The following is an 18,747-nucleotide window of genomic DNA, read 5'->3' on the forward strand; positions in this document are numbered from 1 at the left end:
ATGTAAGATGATTTTGACCAATTGATTTCTAGACCGTTCCTGAAACTCCATTCTTGTAAATTATATAGAATTTTACTAAGATGATTAATTCCTGATTCTACTGATGAATAAATATTCCAAATTAGAATATCATCTGCGTAACCTTGAACATTTATCTGTGATTGTAACATTAATAATAAATCTCTGAGATATATATTAAAAAGCAAAGGGCTAAGCTTGCTGCCTTGCAATAACCCTAATGAAGTGAATCTTACTTTAGTTATTATTTTTTGTAGTTTGATATATACTTGTCTATTGTATAGAAGATTATATATAATTCTAGTGAATTTGTTAGGAATCTTGACGTTAATCATTTTCTGAAGTAATATATCCAAAATTACTGAATCGTAAGCCTTTTGAAAATCAATACTGACTGCAATTAAAAATTGTTTTTGTTGGTAAGTACGCCATATATCTAAGATTAGAGGTCCTATTGCGTCATATGTACTACTATTTTTCCTGAAACCAGACATATTTATTGGAAGTAGATGATGATGTTCCACATACCACCGAAGCCTGTTCAAGACCATCTGTTCAAAGATTTTTAGACTACAGGAAAGTAGAGCAATGGGTCTATAACTTGTTGCCACATGGCATGGTTTGTTATGCTTTAACACTGGTACAATTAATGATTTTTTCCAAGTATTTGGGATTATTCCAGTATCCCATATGTTATTATATGCATTAAGTAATATATGTTTACCTTCAGTAGAAAGTTGTTTATAATGCCAATATTGTATTCCTTCTACGCCAGGCGAAGATTTCTTCTTAACATTGTTCAAAACCAGATCTAGCTCTTTTAATGTAAAATGTGATTCAAGATTTGTATTATTTGAAGTATTTAAACTAACCTGTACTTTTGCATTGTACATATTCACCGAATCAAGCGCTAGTGAGCGATGAAAATCCTGTATCCATGAAAAATCATCGATATGCGTTGTATTCGAGTACGTAGAGAATTTATTTAGGTGTTGTTTAAAAAAAATTCCAAATTATAGGTTTCGGTGTTTGAAACGAGAGTGAATTACAAAATGTTTCCCAGCTCTTTCTTTTAATTTTCTTGAGAATTTGAGTTGTACTTGCTTTAATTTTTACATAATGTAAATAATCTGATGCTAAGCGTGTTTGCCAAAATATGCGGAATGCTTGTTGTCGAAGATTGACTGCTTTTTGAGCTTCTATCGTCCACCATGGAGGTTTATTGCAATTTTTATTTTTTTGGATTTTTTTACGACTGGTCTGTGAATATATATCAGTAGATTCGTGTTTAGTGATAGGTACTGTCTGAATTATTAAATTATTCAATTCATTTAAGTTGTCTGGTTTGACATCTTTTCGGGATAATAGACGTGAGAAATTTGTACTGTATAGTGACCAATTGAGATTCGTTTCTATTCTGGAAAGTCTCTTGAATCCTTGAAGGTGTTGATCAGTTGTCATTTGATTAATTTGGTCAAATTTTCGTGAGAGAAGTGGATGAGTACTAGTTATAATGGGTAAGTGATCGCTACCAAACGCGTCGTGATACACTTTCCAAGAAGATTTTATGTAATGAGGTATTTTGCAAAGTGTTATGTCAGGAACACTAATCCCATCGACCGTAATTCTTGTGGCTGTTCCATCATTTAAAAGTAGATATTGAGAAGTGTGCAAAGCTTTAGAAAAATTTTTCCCCGCCTTATTTGGTTTTGTACTGCCAGTTAGAGTTGTTTGTGTATTAAAATCGCCAATAATATAGTCAAAGTTATTTTTATGAAGTAATTCTGTCCAAAATTTAATACTAGGAATAGTGTCAGGAGGGATATACATATTTAAAAGTTTGACCGATTCTATTTCTACACCAAACATTTGAATATCCTGATATGTTGTAGACATTTGAATATGTATATTATTATATTTTATATTTTTATGAATACAAGTTGCTAATCCTCCATATCCATCTTCCCTCAAATGTTCTATTACGTTATAGTTCTGAATATTAATAGGGAAGTTTGGCTTGCCCCATGTTTCTTGCAGTGTTGGGTAAGTTACTTGTAAGAATGTAACGCGTTACAAGTTACTTTACTTTCTCTTAAAATGTAACGCGTTACTAACGCGTTACTTGCCCCCAAAAAGTAACTGTTACTTTACTTCGAAAGTAACGCGTTACTAACGCGTTACTTTTAGGTCCGAAACTTTGAATATGTGAAAAAAAAAATCTTATTACTTCAGTTTTCCGTACTACTATTACTACAGTTATTATTATTATTATTATTATTATTATTATTATTATTATTATTATTATTATTATTATTGTACGTTCTGAATCGATATATGTAAATGCAAGAACAAATTTTTACTTGACAACTATATGAACATTTTAATGTAATGTAACATCGACTAAAATGCCATATTGCGTTACTCATAGGGATAGGCACGAGTGAGTTCAAGCTAGTTCTCTTTGTAACTCGATTCGACTAGAAACAGACATCTTAGAGCTCGACAAGAAAACTCGGCTTGAAAAATTTCCTCCAACTCGAGTCGAGCGTCGAGTCGAGTCGAACCAAATCTGGTGTATAGTTTTGAGTACTCTCTTCAAGTATCTTACATAGACAATATAATTACTATCAATGGTACTACTACTACTACAACTTATTATTATTATTATTATTATTATTATTATTATTATTATTATTATTATTATTATTATTATTATTATTATTATTATAACAACACTGTGTATAAACATGAAAGATAGGCGGTTTATATCTGAATACTAAAAAAGTAGTTGATTGCCAACCTCGGTAAACGTGAAGTCTAGGAGTCAAGGACATTGTTCACGAGCTTCTGAATTTGGGCCGAGGGTTGAGTATTCGGGCTCGAGCCAAACATTGTTAAAAGTTATAGGGCACTGGCCAAATATCTTTAGAATTGTCAACGACTCGAGCAGATCGGCTCACAGCTCGTTCACTATCGACCCAAACCAAGAAGTGAGCTGAGCCAACAGTTCACCCAACCGAGTCGGCTAGATCCCTTCGCTCAGTTGAGTCGAACCGAGCAGATGGCTCATCCCAACCAAGCCAGCTCGAGCCGATGGTTCACCCAAGCGAGCCGGCTCGAGCCATCGGCTCAGTTAAGCCGAGCCGAGTTAAGCTTGTTATAAAAGAAATCTTTTGTAGTCTAGCTATCGAGACGAGACGAGATGCGATTAGTGTGCCCTCTCGTGAGCAACACTAAGTGTATTCCATATTACTGCTTAGCTTACATTTCTCATGGCTTTCGCTTTCTAGTGTAATCAGGCCATGATTTCAAAACGAGTTAAAACGAGCGAGCCATTTATCAAACTTGACGCCAAAAACAGTGAATAGGCTCGGAACTCGACTCGAGAATATTAATTTGACTCGACTGAAACTCAACTTGGATTCGAGTCGAGTTTTAGCCTGACTCGTGCCCATCCCTATGCGTTAGAAAAAAACCGGTTGCTTATTATTATTCTGCTAAACTAATTATATAATAATAACAATGTTACTATGTAAAATTAAAAATACAGAATGTAGAGAAATATTACACTACAACTGACAAAATGAGAACACATGAACTGGGGGTGAATCAGAACTTGCCAATAACTCTAAAATCGATACATGCTTTTTAAAGCTAGTTGTTCTAAACTCTAAAATCAACGGGACTTTAGGATATGCAAACTGATCTAAAAGAACTCTAATATTACATACCATCAACATTACATCAATAAAGTAGGCCTGCTCATCAGAACACAGTTTATTCATATTAACACCTTACTGTATGCCATTAATTATGACACCCTAGCTGTTGATAAATATATCCCGCCTGGCACTTCGGACACTTTACTTTTAAATTCTGTTCACCATCATCTTCAGCTTTTAAGAAAAAGTATTCTTTCAAATGTTCGAACGATAAAATATTTTCGTTCTCCATCTTTATAAAAACAATAGCAATCAAAGTAAAATAGACTACCAGTACCATTGCACTCGTAGTTCACTCACTGAATGTATTGATTTGGAGCTGTCAAAATCTAAGACAAAATCTTCCAGGTGCTTGCAATCAGTACACGTGATTTCCCTGAGGCTGTCCTCATCTTCCAAAAAGAGCAAGTGGCACTATATTTTGTTACGTAAGTAAACAAATCAAATTGTATCTATTAATGTATTTGCAAGCCTACCAACGTAAAGTTCGTAAGGCGAAATGGGAAAATGCACATCGAGATTTCCCGTTCAGCCTTACATTAAGATGAAAAGTGATAACAGATTTTATATGCGAATTTCATTGCTAGAGGTCATAAGGCGAAACGGGAAAAGGGGAACAGTGCAGGAATCGTCGGTCACTGACATCGTTCATGCTCCATTGTTCCATTCTGAGAAATTCACTTACAGGAAACAAACATTTGTTTCCGAAAAAATATATATATTGTAGTTACTCATCCGAAATGTAACGCGAAAAAAGTAACGCAAACTAGGTACGTTACTTAAAAATTTGTAACGCCTTACCGTTACAGTTACTTTGGAAAAAATGTAACGCGTTACTAGGAAACGTTACTTAAAAAGTAACGCGTTACAAGTAACGCGTTACTTGCGTTACGTTACTTCCCAAGACTGGTTTCTTGTATAAAAATTACATGAGGGTGGAAGTTTTGAATGAGGTGCCTGATTGCATACTGTTTAGAAAAAATACTTTGTGTGTTCCACTGTAAAATAATTAAACTCCTCTTATTGTTACAATCCATTATCACTCTTAAAATAATTATTTGTTGGGGGAGGGATGGAACAGTGCACACTTTTTTTTTAATATTGTAGTGAGTCTATGAGACTATAGAATGGTTGTACTAATTGATCTATTGAATCTTTGGAGATATTACTGTTAACACTCCACACTCGAACAGAGATCGAAGTTTCACTTACTGCCAAGAACACTATTCAACTAAAATAATCTCAAGAACATGAATGATGACGAATCAAACATCGTTATGCTAGTAATTTTGGCGCACCATAGAAAGAATTGTTGAAAAATTACAATTATTTCATTAATTTCCTTATTGTCCTCGGTCAATGTTCCGTTAAGGGGGTCCAGTGTCTTTTGACACCACTTCTTTCAATTCATTTTCGTTTGATTACATAATATAACGTTATTAGGTTAGGTTAGATTAGCTCAGCTCAGCTTAGATTAAGGGGGTCCAGTGTAGTTTTGGACCCCCTTAACGGAACATGGACCTTGTCCTCTAAAAGGTTCCGCTGGGCGACATGAAAATACCTAACTTGGCATAGATAAAGGAGTATGTTTAGTACAAGGGGTCCAGAAGCACGTAAAAACAAAATTTACATGAGAAATGAATGATGCGAGTACGTAGACGTAACATAACGTAACGAAACCTAACCTAACCTAAACTAATCTCAGTAAAATAAGCGAAATTCTATCATTTTTTTGAAAAATTATGCAGGACCTTTACACTAATATAATGCAAACTAAACGAACCTAACCTACCCTAAAATAGCCGAATGTAAACAGAAATTACCAAAATTGTAACATTTTTTAGAGAAAAGAGCTGGACCCCTTCTGCTAAACATAGGCCTAGATAAAATTCAATGGGTTCACCAGAAGCAATTATTCAAAATTTACAATTCTTTACGATTTGCATATAAATACGGGGGTTAATTGCCGCAGATAGCGGCCCCGAAATACAAGATTTACGGAGAAGTTAACAGAATCAGACTAAATGTGATAATGAGAGTAACAAACGTTAGAAGGCTCATTAATATAGGGTGATTAATAAGGGAGAAAACGTAAGTTAAATTATGGACTGTATGCGTTCACGGAGTGATGCTATATTTGGTGAGGTGGCAGTAGAGACAGTGTTCCAAACCGACCGGGAAGGTTCTAGAACACAGGTCCCCACGTATGGGTTCGTTGCTAGGTTGGTTCTTTTCTGCACCAAAGTTTATATTTAATTTACATAGTATTGCCGAGCGGGCTTTAGCGAGTGAAAGCGGATTAGAGCCCCGCACTGCATGTTGTTTACTGTCTTTATTACAGCTTAATGAGAAGGGGAGACATGTGCTTCTAGAACCTTGCCTTTTAATCCCACTGCGTTATTAACTGACTTAGGATATGTATGCTGCTGTATTATCATGACAGTCAAGATGTAACAAAACGAGCCTTGTAGGGCTTTTAACCCCCTTCGCTCGCTCAGCTATGTTTCGTAACGTAATTTAATCACTTTTTAATCAATAAAGTTGTGTGTGCAAAATTGACTAAATACCACGTGATATGTCACGCTTGGCTGGTGCAACTTCAGTGTAAATTTAACCTTACCGTTTGGAAATAAATGATATTTAATCGGCCGCATTGTTTTAGTCGTTAATGAGTAGTGTGTAGTTTGCATCATTTAACAGTTCCAAGGTACTAATTTTGCACGGTAATAATACTGTTGTATACAAATGTAGGAAAGAGCAAAAGAAGCATGAAAATAAATATTTGTGATTAATAGTGAATAATGAAGGCCAGAAATGAAATAGGGGTAATTGAGTGTAGGATATATATATGAAACCAAGAAGAGGTAAGTTGTAGTACAACGTTGAAAACAGGTTCATGTGGGTTTTATGCGGGGCCGCTATCTACGGTAGTTTAGCCAAAAGCACGATTGCTATCTAAAACGGTCGGGCAGGGTGAAGCTGGTGGGCCCGCCCGAAAGGGAGCTGGTGCGTTACCGATGGTGTGTGTGTGCGCGTAAGCAGGTATAGTGTAAAGAGGTAGGTTTTGGCAATGATACGTGTTTCAATAGCACTTGCCATGGTTTCGCACTAGTAACGCATCACTTGTAAACATTAAATAGAGGTTCTGTACACTGCGCAAAAATATACCACCGGTGGAAAATAGCATTTAATAGGGTCATCTTTCATATGAATTTACTTATTTTATTCATCGTTAAGCGTCTGTAATGATTTTACACTAGTAACCGTACACTTGTAAGCGTAAAATAGATGTATTACTTTGTATTTAATTCTGTCGCTTGCAGAAATTTGTTCCTTATAAACATCTCTTTTTTCGTACAAAGTTTTGCATTTTACTTGTAAATCTTTGAAAACGTAGTAAACATATATGTTTAAAAATATAGGTGCCAGTATTTCGAAGATTTATGAGGAAAGTAAATTGTTCACAAAGAATTAATATCAGGAATTACGGCTAATCTTCCGCAGATGGCTGCCTCGTTTAACATGAACTTGTTTTTAACGTTGTATTATTATTTATTTTTTGTTATTTTAATATACCTTACCTAGAGTTATTCCTCTTTTATTTTCATCCTCCATTCTTAACTGTTAATCACAAATATTTATTTTGATATTTTCTTTGCTTTTCACTAAATACATATTCATCTGTATTAAATTTCTGCGCAAAATTAGTACCTTCCAATTATAAGGTTTTGCAAACTACGCACTATTCAGAAGCAACAACAACCATATTTTCAACTATTCTCATATTTTCAACCAGCATTGTATCAAGACCCTACTATACTGTTATGTAAATAAACTTGTAGAAGGGATGGTGGTCCTTATCAGCGTAAAGAAAGCCACGCATACACAATCCAAAAGTACATATTTAATCAATTTTCAATAGGTGTACAAGATATTCTCTACAGGGTGTAATTCTCAGATATGTTCTCAATAGAATTTTCAGATATACGGTACCCTGATTTCAAGGAGGGTCCAAAGTAGGCAGAAAGTAAGCCTTGACAACAATGGACATCCAGTGCTTCAGAGGGAATGTTAGGAACAAGCAACTCCATGCTTTTTGTGTTCGGAATAACATGTGATGCAATGTATTTCGTCACTATATTTCGCGTTTTCTTCACTTGTAAGCGTGAACGAAAACATCGTAGCATGCTTTTTTCCGAGTACAAGAAACCGTGCTGTTGACGATCCTAAACACTTCCGACATCGCACAAAAGGATTCCGTGTTCACTGCTGTCAAGGCTTATCGTTTGCCTACTTTGGACCGATCATTGAGTCAGAGCATGTCTGGGAATGTCACCCTCAGGGAATACTCTGCATACTCATTACTCATTGAACATTATGAAATATGTATTTTTGGATTGTGTATACGTGACTTCCTTTCCGCTGATAAGGATCACCCCTCCACGATTTCTCGAATTCGAAATAGGGCCTCTTGAAATTTGGCTTTCTCGCGATTTTGAACAGCCCTAGCTCTGAAACTATGCGCTTTTCCCCACAGGTCCATAGGAACTTTTTGACTTATTTTGATATGAGGAATCGCCTCTTACAGTTTGTCGGTATAATTCATTAACACCCTGTATATATATGTAGAGAGAGATCTAGATACATATTTCAATTTGATATCATCTGTAAGTTCTCCAAATTTACCATAATTTACACCCTAACATCTATAAGTAGATTCATGATCATCATAAAATAACACTGTGTAGATAGCAGTTCAGCTAGCAAACTTAAGCGAGAAGAGTCTGGAGTATGCTTTATCCGGCTATTAATTTCAGTGATCACACTATCTCTCTTAAAAATTGGTCCTCTGAAGAATACTTCTCCAAACGTGAAGCAGAAAAACCGTTATACGTACTGCAGTGTCAAAATTTTTTACTACTCCAGAATTAATAGAGTCCGGCTCAAACCATCTGACATTTAAGGCGTGTCCTCCTTGTAACAATACAAAATGCAAGTTGCTTGACATTGTCTGATACGGTGTGATTCACTCGATGCTTAAGAGAAATATTTGCGCCCGAAAAAGTTATTCGTGATATTATGTTAGTGTATGTTTAGGAGAAAAGAAAATAGTTTCTAAGTACGTAGGGGGAAAGAAAAGACAGATTTTACGCTTGTACATAAAAAGAAGTGGAATCCGACGAAAGTCGCATTTGTACACTATTGGGTTTCGCCGGACATCAAACGGTTTGAACTACATCTTAGTGAAATACCCACTATTAAAATATGGATATACACCTTTAGGGAAAGTACTAAAACACGAAAATGATTAAGTAATTTGTACATATACAGATCAAACGTATTTGGAACTAGGTCATGTCGAACCAAGACATTCGTTGTCTAATGCACAAATGCAGTGTTCTATTTTATGGTTAGAGGCCGAGTTGGCTCAGTGATAGAGCGTTCACCTCTGGTGCATGGGGTCCTTGGTTCGGTCCCAGCTCGCGCCAAGTGAGCTTTGTGGTGGACAAACACTGTGTGCATGGATTTTATCGTGGTTCTCCCGTTTCCTCCCACTTTCTTCATTCAACCATTTTCATTCATTTTTCATCATCACCGTCTCCTTTAGCCTAGCCCGCATATCCGTAGGACGTAAAACTTAAAGATTTCTATTTTATGGTTGCAGATGTAATATGCTATACCCAGTGAGAATCGCTTAGCAGAAGAAAACTATATAGTGGTATATGGTTGATGAAATGTTACGTGAAATGTTTTCATTTATGCCTTGTAATCTAAAGAAAGTGGATGATTGATGAAAATGAATAATAGTGGCAGAATTGATGAAATGAGGATGTGGAAGGAAAAGGGAGACAACCCATAGATAGAAAGTTGTCCACCACAAATTTGCATAGCCTAGGAGTTTACTAGGGACCCCTCGCACCAGTTTTCAGTTTGGATGAAGCTCATATTGTATTTGTCAAGAAAGTTTTTAATATTTAAAATCCCAATTTGTATTCAAATTTCCTTTTCTAGATTTATAGTGTTATATTTGGTCTTAATGGCAATCAGTTAGCGTTTCATTTTAAGGCTTAAGGAAATCTTTGAGTTTTACGTCCCACGGTTATGCCGGTTAGGCTAAAGGAGACGGTGATGATGAGTAATGAACGAAATGGTGGAATGAAGAAAGTGGGAGGAAACGAGAGAATCCCGAGAGGAAACCCACGCACACGGTGTTTGTCCACCACAAAGTTCACTTGGCGGGGGCTGGGATCAAATCCGGGACCCCAAACACCAGAGGTGAAAGCTCTACCACTGATTTAAGGCTTAAGGATATTTTAAGGTCACGTATGTGACTTTACCTAGTCCAGTTGTTCGAAGGGCACACAATGATCCGGTAGCCAGTACTAGTTCCCTAACCATTTGTGAGGGAGTTCTTGTTCGGTTGTAGAGCATGAGTTTTGTGATGGACAACATTGTGTCTGTGTGTTCTTCTATTTCTCACATCTTATTCCAACAATTCTTTTGTAATCATTCGTCTAAAGTCCAAAGTGCATAAATGAGAGACTTTAAATTTTGAAGATTTCGTATCATTTAACTATTGAACCAAAAGTTTGTAAATCTACGGCGATATATCTGATAACTGTTCTGTCAGGCCTTGTTTCCATACAAGACACTGAGCAAGGCTATGTGATAATACGAGGGTGGGCGGCCGACCCAGAAGGACTTGAGCTGCAGGCATGAAAGTGACATAGTCCCCTCCAAGGTCAACACACTTGGCACTTCGATGCTGCAACTTCTCCAACCCCTCAAAAAAAAAAAAAAAAAAAAAAAAAAAAAAAAAAAAATCTCAAGGTCTGCAAAAAAACCTGTTTCGCAGCTGTTATCACCTCTTCATCACTGTGAAATTTCTGTTCTTTCAGTGCTGTTTTGAGTTTTGGAAACAGATAATAATCAGAAGGGACAAGATCTGGCGAGTAAGGTGGCTGGTCAATGCACTAAAACCCTAGGTCCCTCAGAAAATCCATTGTTCTGCCAGCCGTGTGGACGGGAGCATTGTCCTGCAAGAACAAGACGCCTCGTGTCAACTTTCCCCGGCGCTTTTCTTTAATAGTGTCCTTTACCTTAGCCAACAGACTGCAGTAACACTCTGCAGTTATGGTTTGGCCCTTTGGAAGGTAGTCTGAGAGCAAAACACCATCCTTATCCCAGAATATTGAGGCAAGCACCTTCTCTGCGGATTTTTGTGCTTTGAATTTTTTGAGCCTTGGAGATCTTGAGTGGCGCCACTCGCATGACTGCTGTTTGGTTTCCGGATCAAAGTAGTGCAACCACGTTTCATGCTGGGTAACAAGCCGATTCAAAAAATCGTCCTTGGAGTTCGCAAAATGCCGTAAAATCACCTGCGATGATCTCACACGTTCGCGTTCAAACATTTCGGAATCCATTTCGCAGAACTTTGTGGTGGACAAACACTGTGTGCATGGATTTTATCGTGGTTCTCCCGTTTCCTCCCACTTTCTTCATTCAACCATTTTCATTCATTTTTCATCATCACCGTCTCCTTGCACATGTCCAACTGATCATGAATTATTGGCCCACACGTTCTTTGGATATGTGCACTTTGTCAGCTATCTCCTGAAGCGAAATCCGTCTGTTGCTCAAAATCAGGTCATGAATCTGGTCCACTTTTTCCGGAGTTGACACTGACACTGGCCTGCCACACCTGTCACCATCTTCTGTTGAAAATTCACCACGCTTGAAGTTCGCACACCATTTCTTCACAGTGGAGTATGAAGGGCACTGTCTACCCAATGTGTTTAGCATGCAACCATGAATTTCCTTGGGCGAGTTCTGTTGCAGGAAGAAGAACTTCAGTACGCCTCGCAACTTTTCTTTAGTGAATTTGACATCTGGCTCCGCCATTGTTCATTCAATTACCTGTAAAATAAAAACCGTTCATGGTAGAATCGTGAAACTGGGTACTTTAAACATATAAAAGATCAACATTTCACGTGACATTAATTACATCATGATAGTACATTCGGAAGGGGGTCGGGCCGAGAACTTATCAGCCGACCCTCGTATACATGAAACACACAATCATGTAACAGTTTCAATACAGTAACTATGTCTTCATCAGACTTCCACTAGTCCCAAAGTTGTTTCATACATTTTATTCGGGCCTAGACCACAATTGCAAGGCTTAACTATGTAAAACGAAGAGAAGTATGTAACTGTCACAACACTGTAAACTCGACGAAGTGCAGGACGACTTCGAAATATATCACCAGTTTCTTTCCTTCTTCAAAAGAGGGAAGAAATAAGCGACAAAGCCTGTCTTCAAAGGAGTAGTCTGAATAACACGAAAATCGTAATTCAGTGCTTCTCGTTCGCTGAGTGAGCTTTCGGTACTCGCATATCTCGGATAGATTTCCAAAAAGTAACAGTGCAAATCTTAAGCAGACGTAAGTAGTGGTTTGGATTTTACTTTAATCTGTGGGACCCGCTCTCTTTGTCTCGCAGGTAACAATGCACAGAAAAGAATACGGAAATCAATTGGGTGTAACGAAATGACAAGTACTAAGTTACCAAACATTAATCTGCATTTTAAATATGAAAACTTTTCATTATTGTACTGCTTTCCTTATGTGGTCTCCTCATTTCTAAAATGTTGAAAGCAGGAAAAGAGTGGTAGGTTTTATTATTATATTTTTAGTGGCCCAATGGTTTTTGAGCTAGGTGTCCATTGTGTTATGCGTTGATTTTTTCATTCATTTGCTTCCATTTCAGATGGACATTGAATATGATGGCCAAGTAACGTTAAAATTGCAGCACGCGTTGGACCACGTGGTTGATCCAGTGTTCATTGATCGTGGAACGATCAATATCCATAGCATTCGCACTGGCGCGGTCGTACTCAACCAAATTCCACTTGGGTCTGCTGAAAGAGAAAAATTAAGAGTAAGTTACTGTAATTGATTTTGAGTGAAATTTCTGCTGTTTGCAGACTGAACTTAAAATTAACAAGTAGGCTAAGTTGTTTACTAAAGTGTAACATAGGATTGCTTTATATTGAAGAGCAGATAACAATCATTACTTTTGGAAATTAGTTTATGCTCGTTAAATTTAAAATAAATTTATAGTTTCACTTCAAATTTTATATTTTATTTCAAAAGTATTATCAAATGAGGAAAAGGTGATATGGTTGGGATGAAAAAATATGGATAACTGCTTACTGTAAATGTGTCATTAATTTTTACTTGTTACTGGTCTAAATGTATAAACTATTTTTTAAGTATCCTCATATATGGATATTTTTATTTTTAAGTTAACTTCAACTTGTCTCACCGTCACTTTGCTTATAACAGCCAATTCCTCAAGAACACGAAAATGAATAAATTTGACGTTTATTTAATAAATGTTCCGTACCGGGTTCACACCGCCGGTGACAGTCGTGGAAATTAAAATGAGAGAGGGTGTTAGAGAAATGCTTCAAAATATGCCAAAAGTCAAGGAAATCGGCTATATTTCACAGAAGTGTCAGGGGTTTTTACTTTATTTTATTATTTGTTTTGTGATTGCTCTCCACAGAAGATATGAACACTTCAATGAATCAAGACATATTCAAAAAGAAAAAGACTGATAGAAGAAAGTTATCTTTAGAAATAAAGAAGATTCGAGAGCGCCAACCGAATGGTGTTAAAATTTCAAGCTTTAAAAAAATTAAGAAATAAAGAACAACTTAAATAAACGAATTCAAGTGGAGATAAGAAACTAAAGTAGGTTTGTTGATTGTTAATAATCAAAGAGACAAAGTGGAAAAAAATCATGTTTTTTTTAAAATCATTTTTTTTATTTTTTTTTATTTAAATCACATCTTTCTCCTCGTATAATACAGGTCACGTCCTGAAGAAAAAACATTAGGAACTATCAATGGCGGATCCAAGAGGAGGGCTATAGGGGCTATAGCCCCCCCCCTTGACGCTCAGGTTTACACTGGATAAAATGGGCTTCAATCCTGCTTTACACTGGATAAAACGGCAAACTATGGTTTAGCCCCTCCCTTGATCATATCCTGGATCCGCCACTGGGAACTAGTATTAAATGTTAATTATGCTATTTAACTGAAAGTATTTGGGTTGAATCTTGAATTAATCGCCAATTGTTAACCTATTTCAATTCCAAATAATGTTTCTAAAGCATTAAGAAAAAAAAAAAAAAAAACTTTATCAACATGACACTTTTTTTTTTTTTCCACAAAAGTTATTGGTATTTGGCAGTTGCATGTTTTTAAAAACTCGGAACTAGCTTGCGGCATGAAATACATAAATTTCGCCTAACATTATAAAATCTATAATAATAAGTTTCGGAGAGGGTTCTGACACATCTGAATACGTCCGTGTTATCTAGGAACAAACAAACAAACACGCGCACTGAAGAATTTTCGTCTTAAATGTCGATGGTGATTTCCCCGTTGAAATGGTTAACGATTTAAAAACCGTATGTTACGAAGAGAAGAAAGTAGGATTCCCCCGTTACCCGTTCAAAACGAGATTTTTCCCTAATCATCCTCTGCATGACACTCGTTTTCATACTGTGCGCTGTACATACATTTGAGCCTCATTGTATTATGACTATTATCTTCCATAATCGAAATAACAGAACAAAAACGGGGTTTTACTTATTTTCACTTGAAATTAATTTATTTCGGAATTTGATTTAAATCAAAGATTTTTATTTAAGAAATCAAGTTATTTAAATCAGACTGATTTAAATCAATCCACCCTGCAAAGAGACAGACGAAATTGTAACACATCTCTACTTGACACATTAGGATACATGTTTACTATGTTTATAAGTGTGTTCAAGATCAGAAGATATTAAAACTTACCACTAGTGTACAATTAGTGTTTGGTACTAGTGTTTTATTTTGTTCCAAATACAGGAAGTTTGACTTATAATAAGAATTTACAGTAAGAAGGGTATCTCATAATATATTTAACCCTTAACGGTTCACTATCTTTTCTGTCTGTTTCCGGCACTGCTTGCAAAACAATATATCCACAGACTATCTTCCGCGTAAAATTTACCAGAGTTGTCACCAGGAGGTAATAGCTTCTTTGGATCGCGGAAAGTATGTACACAAATAACCATAAGGAAAAATACCTAAAAATAATAGTCTTCAAACGCAATAGGCAAGATCAAAAAATGTGTAGCCAAATGGTTACGAAAACTCGTTAAGGGTTAAAGAATAGAGAGAGTTGCACGGCTATGAGGATGGTGGAGGTCGATTAAGAAAATCCTTGTTTTTCTAAATTTAATCATAAATGACTTTGCGGTGTCGCGGGATGGGGTGAAGGTGTAGCAGCAATGTTATTAAAATGAAGAAAGGGAACGATCTCACCCAGTGTAATTTAAGACTTAGTTAGATTGTTTGCTTTATTTATTTTTAATAACCACATTACCATTTCACCTTCACGCCTTTGGTGTGAGTATTCCCGCCAAAAAGTAGAAAAGCGTTTTCAGGTCAGCCATGCTGAGTGAGGTTTTTCTGGGTTTTCTTCATTGATACTAGGCAAGCCAAGATTGTACCTGACATAATTGTCCCAGGCAACTTTCTTTCTTTCTCCCCAATTCTCCGGATCGCCCAAGATATTATTCCTTGTACGTGATAAGCTAACGGCCACCGACATGCCGAAAGTCGAGAAATCTAATTCCTAATGCTAATTCTATTACACCTTCACTCTTCCGAATATTTCAGTCAGCCAGTTGGAAATACGGAAATCTCCAAAATGACCTTTATTCTAAGAAGTTTGCACCAAAAGATTGGTAGTATAAATCTATCAGAATTAATTGTGTCTTGAAAGGAGAAAATATTAGGCATTTGATTTTAATACGTATGTACTCTAGTATGTAATATATGTTCTCGTACAAAGCTGCAGTAACACAACCAAATTCTTTTTTATATTTATTGTATATGTACCTTGATTACCAAATGTATGGAAGTTGTAAAGATGAAGGAAAAATTAGTTATCTGACCAGATTTATACTTATGTAGTTATATTTTTGCTTTTTATAGAAACTAAATGATGCAGACGGACTGTATAGATTGAAAGCCACTGCCATAACTGCTGATAAGAGGGAGACGTCGTTTTTAACATTTGTAAAAGGGGTAATGTTCAAATTTCATTTCTATTAGAATGTAACATTTTAAGATAAGTAAGTATACATATCATCGTCGTACGAGGTATCATTTGATACATCAGTGAAAAGGTAATGAAAAAACAAATTTTGTATGAAAAAACTTTCCGTGGGAGGCACCATTTGTGATATACGTACCTTGTCATTTAAAATTTTCGGTACGATGACCAAAATGGTTTCTACTTTTTGACCCTATGGGGCAAACAAAACACTTCATTCGATGAGAAGTTGGACACTTTCCTGTCTCGCATGTTATTTGGTCCCTTCATCTTTATCTGTTTATGATTTATACAGATAAATCCTAATTTCTTTTCTTATTAATCACAAAGTATATCACCAGGTATATATAGGATGACGCAAAAGTATCCCTTCTCATTTCAATATTGGACCTGACTACAAAATGGCGAAATTCAAGATGGCCATCATGATGCTAAATGGTACCATCTGGTGTGTCCCTACTCCAATTACCCACATTCAAAATTTCATCATCTTTCCTCAAGCCGTTTCAAAAATAAAAGGGTGGTGTTGGATTTTTGCATCATCATATGCATATGTGTGTGTAATATGCTCTCATATACAGTGAAACCTGTCTTTAGCGGAATCGAGCGGGACTTGCAAAAATTTCCGTTAAAGTCAGGTTTCCGCTTAGTGGAGGTAGACCTTACTTTCTTTTTTTTAAAAAAAATACATGCTTAAAAGGGGCATACTGAGAAAATATATTGCTGTACGTACATTGTTCGATTACAACACTTCTTTCTTCTACGAATAAATACACAAAAAAATTAAAATGAATACAAAATATGCTATGCACACGTTTTCTTTATTTTTCTAATAGCCAAGCAGGGTCTTTTGTGTATATTGCTGCTTGGCTGCTTGACTTTCCGCATACACTTTAGCCTGAGAAATTAAACTAAGTGAATCAGAATCATTTTTTCGTAAGGCAAATTTTTGCAGTTCCTTTAAACTTCTGAGAGAATCTTGATATGTATTTATTCTACACTCTTCTTGGAACTCGGTATCGTATTCCTCTTCTTCCTCTATCTCGTTTTCTTCTTTCCGACATTCCGTATGATTCTTGATGTAGTTGCGGGAATTAAGGACAATTTGTGCGGGTGAATATGAGTAGTGGTTGGGGAAGGTCAACACTGTCCAGAAATATTTAACAAAAGAACGAACATTTTATCGCAGATAGTGTAATGTATATGTCTCACAGAATGTCTAAACATCTTCTAAACGCTGTAGTCCGAAACTCAGAATTTTCCGTTAAATGTTTATTTTTCTTTCTGTTGTCCGCGTAACACAGTTTCCGCTTAATGAAGGGAGTTTTACATGTTTTGTTCTCCAAAATTCATGGGACCGTGAAACATTTCCGTTTAAGACAGTTTTCCGTTTAATAAAGGGTCCGTGAAACATTTCCGTTTAAGACAGTTTTCCGTTTAATAAAGGGTCCGTTGAAGACAGGTTTTACTGTATATCCAAACGGTTATAGGGAGATGCCTCTGAGAGAGCGGTCTCCTCTAGTTTGAGAGATGTTTGGTTCGATTCCAGACCATCTGCATTTGTGGTGAACAATATCGTGACTGTGGACTTTCTTCAGGTTCCACCGTTTCCTTCCACTTCTATCGATTTTTCCATAATGATATTTCTTTTGGCGTAAAGAGGTATAATGGTGGGACGTTAAACTAAAAATTTCATATCTTGTAGCGGTAGAATTATAATTTTTATCGGTGAGACTTCACACAAGAACCATCGCAGATTTATTCTAGTGATACTAGTAATAGTGACTAGGATTAAGTCAGCGCAACGAAAATTTTCATTTCTGACAGGAAAGTAGAATACGTTCTTTCAGAAACGAACTGGTTTGCATATCAACGTAATTTATATTTCCATTAACCTCTTATCATATAGATTTTAAACAGAAAGGTGTTTCGATTTTAATGTGATTTTTTTTAATCACTGAATTGAAATAATTACTTAAGATCATTATAAGCGGTGCTGATTATATTAATTGTTGACAACTCAACAATGAGATACTTAAATCTGAAAAGCCCTTAAAATAAAATTCCGATTATATTCGTGGTCACAATGGGAACAGTATTATCTATGATACTTGTGAAAATAAGCTAAACTCAGTGACAAGCTCTTCATCACTCTCCACAATCACAATACAAAAGAAATACCGTCAAGAAACACGGAAGAAAACGAAGCCGCCAGAATGGACCTTATTGCAACCATTGTTGCAGACAAAAACGACCTGAAATATTGAATAGAGAAGATTACAGTGATATCTGCCGGGAAGATACTTAAAAACAACTTTAGCATTTTGTAAAAGTAAGGAACACATAACTAGACTTAAAAAGAAATCATAAAATCATGCTATTAAAATTTCATTTCATTTCAAAGAAAACAGGAAAATTATTCCCCACTATTGCAGCTCGTATTAATAGTTTGTGACATTCCAGTTTGAATGACATCATATCTATATTTAACTTACTTCTTCGGTCACGAGAAGAATAACCGTGTTAAATTGTGATTAAATAAATGTCTGAACGTGGAGATTTTTCTCTGTACTCCATGGACGGATATTTAATGGGTTCAGTTTATCTTGCATCTTCAAATTAGTATAAAAGGCACGATTGGAAATTTATCCAAGCGTGACTACTTTTACTGTTGGCATAGACGGTAGTTCTTTCGATTCCAACTAATCATTCAGTCGAAGGCAAAGAGTTGGTATCCAATGTCATCAGGGCCGTATTTATGCAGGGGTCATAGCTCGGGTTGAAAAATTTAGGGGGTGGTAAGTTTTCTTTGATTTTTTTTTTTTTTT

General features: G+C 36.1%; 1 protein-coding gene across 1 annotated transcript in view; it reads left to right on the plus strand.

Annotated features, from left to right (window-relative positions):
• The window catches only part of EMC10 (ER membrane protein complex subunit 10), a 41,772-nt gene that overhangs the window by 2,200 nt on the left and 20,825 nt on the right, over positions 1-18,747 (plus strand). Inside the window, exons 2-3 of the mRNA XM_081739084.1 lie at positions 12,510-12,680; positions 15,799-15,891. Of these exons, the coding sequence (XP_081595210.1) occupies positions 12,510-12,680; positions 15,799-15,891 (264 nt within the window). The remainder of the gene's footprint in view (positions 1-12,509; positions 12,681-15,798; positions 15,892-18,747) is intronic.

The sequence above is a fragment of the Thermobia domestica genome, chromosome 14 (genome assembly GCF_964235325.1).
Source record: "Thermobia domestica chromosome 14, izTheDome1.hap1.1, whole genome shotgun sequence".
NCBI classification, from domain to species: Eukaryota; Metazoa; Arthropoda; class Insecta; order Zygentoma; family Lepismatidae; genus Thermobia; species Thermobia domestica.